This window comes from Phoca vitulina, unplaced genomic scaffold, assembly GCF_004348235.1.
Source record: "Phoca vitulina isolate PV1807 unplaced genomic scaffold, GSC_HSeal_1.0 scaffold60, whole genome shotgun sequence".
In the NCBI taxonomy this organism is placed as follows: Eukaryota; Metazoa; Chordata; class Mammalia; order Carnivora; family Phocidae; genus Phoca; species Phoca vitulina.
Window position 1 is genome coordinate 1,537,587 of NW_022589763.1, and position 4,780 is coordinate 1,542,366.

At 42.7% G+C, this 4,780-nt stretch overlaps 1 protein-coding gene across 1 annotated transcript in view; it reads left to right on the forward strand.

Annotated features, from left to right (window-relative positions):
• CD99 (CD99 molecule (Xg blood group)) overlaps positions 1–2,031 on the forward strand; it is a 33,748-nt gene extending 31,717 nt beyond the window's left edge. The window contains exon 10 of the mRNA XM_032391182.1: positions 657–2,031. Coding sequence (XP_032247073.1) covers positions 657–682 — 26 coding nt within the window. The 3' untranslated portion in view covers positions 683–2,031. The remainder of the gene's footprint in view (positions 1–656) is intronic.
• The last annotated feature ends 2,749 nt before the right edge of the window (positions 2,032–4,780 follow it).

Genomic DNA, 4,780 nt, shown 5'->3' on the forward strand with positions numbered 1-4,780 from the left:
ATTTTTTTTTTTCAAGGAGAAAATGCCTTCTCCTATTTTTTTTCCTATTTTTTTTGGAATGTTTACTTTTTTTTCTAGGAAAAAATGCATTCTATATTTTTTTTTTCTATTTTTCCTAGAGTATTTTTTTTTCTAGGAGAAAATGCCTTTTCCTTTTTTTTCCCCTATTTTTCCTGAAATATGTATTTTTCTCTAGGAAAAAATGCCTTCTATATTTTTTTCCTATTTTTCTGGAGTATTTTTTTTTTCAAGGAGAAAATGCCTTCTCCTATTTTTTTTCCTGCTTTTCCTGGAGTACGTGGTTTTTTTCTAGGAAAAAATGCCTTCTATATTTTTTTTTCCTATTTTTTGTGGAGTATGTTTTTTTCTTTTTCCTAGGAGAAAATGCCTTCTCCTATTTCTACTTTTTCTGGAGTACGTATTTTTTTTTCCTAGCTAGAGTTGACTGGACTCTAAAATGTGTTGAATTCTTTTCCCCCAGCAGGTTAGAGTCGGTTTTTGTTTGCTGTCAGCGATGCGTTTTGCGCTCATTTATCTTCTATAGCAAGGGAGTCACCCGCGTCTGAAATTTTTAAGAAGCAGTCGGTGACGTGCGGGTTGTGGGGGGAGCTGGGGATGCCTTGTGAAGTCTTTCCTTGTCTGTTTGTCCTTGGCAGTTCAGTGGAGTCTTCTGGAAAAGTAGAAGCTTGACTGCAAACACAAATCCTCGACGTTCCCAGCAGGAGAACAAGACTCCCCTGCTGCATCTTCCCAAGAAACACGTGCACCGGGGTAGCGGTGGCCACGGCGGAATCCAACCCTGTCCTGCCCACGCCTGTGCTCACATTGAGACTCTTTGTTTTGACCTTGAGATGCGTTGTGCCCATTTGCACCATGCTGGGTAGACGAGGGATACTAACGCCGAGTGTTGCACCCCGAGAGGGGAATTTTGCTCACCCTGTCCGTGGCCGTTAAGGGTTTCCCCGTGGGGTGTGAAAGGCCGATTGTCCACCACAAAGTCATTCCAATACCGACCCCACTGAAGCTCCCCCACCCGGAACTCTGGGCTGTTTACCAATTAACGTGTGAGTTAAACAGAACTGTCCCTGGCATTGACCCTCGGATATGGTGAGATAAGGGTTTCATTAGTGTCCTCAAAATGTCCTTCATTGGGTAGGATTTTTTTTCACACCAGACTAATAAAAAAGAAATTAGAAACCAAGTACTTTTTACTTAAATGTCTTATCATGGGCTGACGTTTAAAGAAGGCTGTGGAAACTAGTGGAATGGACCCTGTGGTCCCTCTTCTGGGGCTGCAGGACAAACAATCAACCCATGTGTATCCCCTGCATTTTCGGGATTTTCTTTCTCTGCCTACTTCCCTCCACTGGTCTTAGTACATTGGGGACAAGGACTTCTCAGCATTCAGATACTCCCCTGCATTGCATATTTCTCTGCATGCAGATACTCCACTGAATCCAGATACTCCCTTACATTCGGATACTGCCCTGCATCAGATACTCCTGTAATTCAGATATTCCTCTGCATTAGATACTTCTCTATATTCAGATAGTCCCCGGCATTCATATACTCCCCTGCATCAGATATTACCCTGCATTCAGATGCTCCCCTGCATTACATACTTCTCTATATTTAGGTACTCCCCTGAATCAGATACTTCCTTGCATCCAGATACTCCCCTGAATCAGATACTCCTCCGCAGTTCAGCTACTCCCCTGAATCAGATACTCCTCTGCGTTCAGATACTGCCCTCTTCTTCCATGTGGTTTTTTGTGGAAATTTGTTAACTGTAATGTCTTTACAAAGTGTCTTAACTGCTTTGGTGTGAGAGCTTGCTTTACCTTTGGGGTAAAACTGCTTTGTGGCTCAGGAGCTCCTGCTGTTTCCTAACAACTTGAAATGAACCCAAAGCATACTCTTCCTCCTTGACAAAAATGGCTTTGTTTAATTATTTCTGAGCTTTTGTATGAAGAAGTCTTAGTGTCACGGTTTTGAAATCAGGATTAGAAAATTTATGTAGGGGGACGCCGGGGTGGCTCAGTCATTAAGCGTCTGCCTTAGGCTCAGGTCATGGTCCTGGGGTCCTGGGATCGAGTCCCGCAACAGGCTCTGTGCTCAGCAGGGAGTCTGCTTCTCCCTCTCCCTCTGCCTGCCGCTCTCCTGCTTGTGCTCTCTCTCTTTCTCTCTCCGACAAACAAACAAATAAATAAATACAATCTTTTTAAAAAGTTCTGGGATTGAGCCCCGCATCGGGCTCCCTGCTCAGTAGGAAGCCTGCTTCTCCCTCTCCCCTTCCCCCTGCTTGTGTTCCCTCTCTCGCTGTGTCTCTCTCTGTCAAATAAATAAATAAAATCTTTAAAAAAAAAATTTATGTAGGCTAGCGGGAGACAGTAACACAGTTAGAGGGTTTAAACCTGGGTCATAATGTATTTAGCCAAACAACATGAGCTGATATTGTACATTTGTCCGAGTGTGTGTGTACATTTATTGTCTGAAGTCAGCTTTGTTAGGATGTGTGTGTGTGTGTGTGTGTATGTGATGATGGGCACTGCCTAATCATCCTCCACGAAAGTTGTGCAAATTTACGGTGTTCCCAGTGATGTCTCAGCTGCCCTCAAATAGTCCTGCAAACGTTATGGGCCTTGCCAGCCTGTTGAAAACACGGTATTGAATCAACGGTTTTACATTACATTTCTCTCAACACAGGTGGGATTGGGAATGTGTGTGTGGAAAATCCATGTTCGCTCCATTCTGAATACGCCCTTTGCCCATTTTTACATGCATCATTGTTCCTGCTGTTATTGATCTGTGGGAACTCTTTACATATTAAAGGCACTGCCATTTTTTTGACTCTGAAATAGGTAGCCAATAAGCTTTTTCACTTTATTTTTAGCCTTTTAACTGAAGAGATGTTTTTCTCCATTCATTTTTATCATTTTTGTGTAGTGAAATTACTTAATGGTTTCTGGGCATGCTGTTATACTTAGAAAGACATCAACCTTACTAACATTTTTTTCTTTTAAACATCAGGGGGCAAATGGGTGGCTCAGTCGGTGGAGCATGGGATTCTTGATCTCCCGGTTGTGAGTTCAAGCCCCATGTTTGGTGTAGAGATTTACTTAAAAATAAAATCTCTAAAACCGCCCCCAAAACCTCATATTCTGTTCCAACACTTTTATGGGTTTTTTTTTTTAACATTAAAATACTTGATTCCCTAGAGATGCATGTTTGTATAGGGATGAGGAAGAGATTCTGCTATGCAATTCCCACCCTCTGCATAGGGTATCATGCTATTATTCCCAAACCATGTCCCGAATATTCCATATATATGTGTAATCATGTAAGAATATCCTTCTTTATATCTAAAAAAAAAAAAAGAATATCCCTCTTTAGAGCTTTCATCTGGAGTGGGTATTAAGTGCTTTTTCAGGATCTGTGGGGATGATCATAGGGTTTTCCGGTTTATTCTATGAATATGATGAATTCAATATGACTACATGCATGTTCATACCTAATCTGATGTAGAACCATCCTCTTGTCCTTGACTTGGGTCTTATTTGGTGGCGGGCTTGTCGTTTGGTTTAGGGTTATTGCGTCCATATTCAAGAGTGACCTCGCTCTGTGTTCTTTGTTTGCATGATTTCCGTAGATTCTGATAGACTTTCTTCTTTTCATCCTGAGAAACTGGTTTGGCTAGAGCTACCTGGGCCTGGTGTGTATGTGTGTGTAGAAGGGATAAGTGATTTCGGTCTTTTATTTCTCTCTTAGGGAAACAGAGATTTAAAATTAAAAAAAAAGCTTTATTTCCACTTCTTCATTTGAAAATCATCCACGTTTCCAGAGTTTTCAAAATGTCACCATGTAGATTTGAACAGATTTTCCTTCTAATTGTTCACTGTTCTCCGGGTCTGTGGGGAACTCTATGTCCTTGTGATTTTGTATTGTTATTATGTTTCCGATTTCGGTTCTCGAATAACGGTTGGATGATAAGCTTCGCCATTTCTGCGCTTTTCATTTGTGATCCCAGTCGTTGCCGTTCTTTGGGTTTATCTGCCCTCCATGCAGACGTGCCTTGAGTCGAACGCTAATTTCCATGCTTTCTCATCCTTTCTTGTGGAATATTGTCAATATTCCAGGCTCTGGCTTTTCCTCTGAGCTCAAGGGTAGACACGGATCATTCCTATTTCTATTTTCCGGAGAGTCACCATTTCCCGATTTTTTTCTTTCTTGTCAACTCAACGGTTTTAAAAGGTTTTTTTGTTTGTTCGTTTCATTTTGTTTTTTAACGTCCACGTGATATTTTCGTGTTTTCTGCTTTCTTGGATGTGGTCACCAGTCTCCTGGTTTTATTGCCGTGTGCAACCAGAATGTTGCCTATATCATTTCTGCCTTTTTTTTCCCCCTCCAGTGGATCGAAACTTTTCTTTCTGAGGAAGTTCCCTGAACGTGGACACACACGTGGATTCCGGGTGTTGAACGTATAGAGGACGCGAACGTGAAATCCACCTTATCAGCTGTCTCTTCAGGCATCTATGTGTGTTCTGTTTAGGCTGAGACAGGGGTGGGTAGCCACGAGTGCCTGACGAGGGAATCGGCATGCATCGTTCTGCGGCTCGGGATGCCCATGTATGGCCGGACATGACTTGTGCACACACCCCGGTTTAGGTCAAGCCGGCTTCCCCGGGGGCTGGCTCCTCCTTTCCTGTTCTGCCCGTCCCCTTCCGTTCTCAGACCCACCTTCCCGGGCACATGGTGGTTTGCAGGGGTAGCAAATGCATCG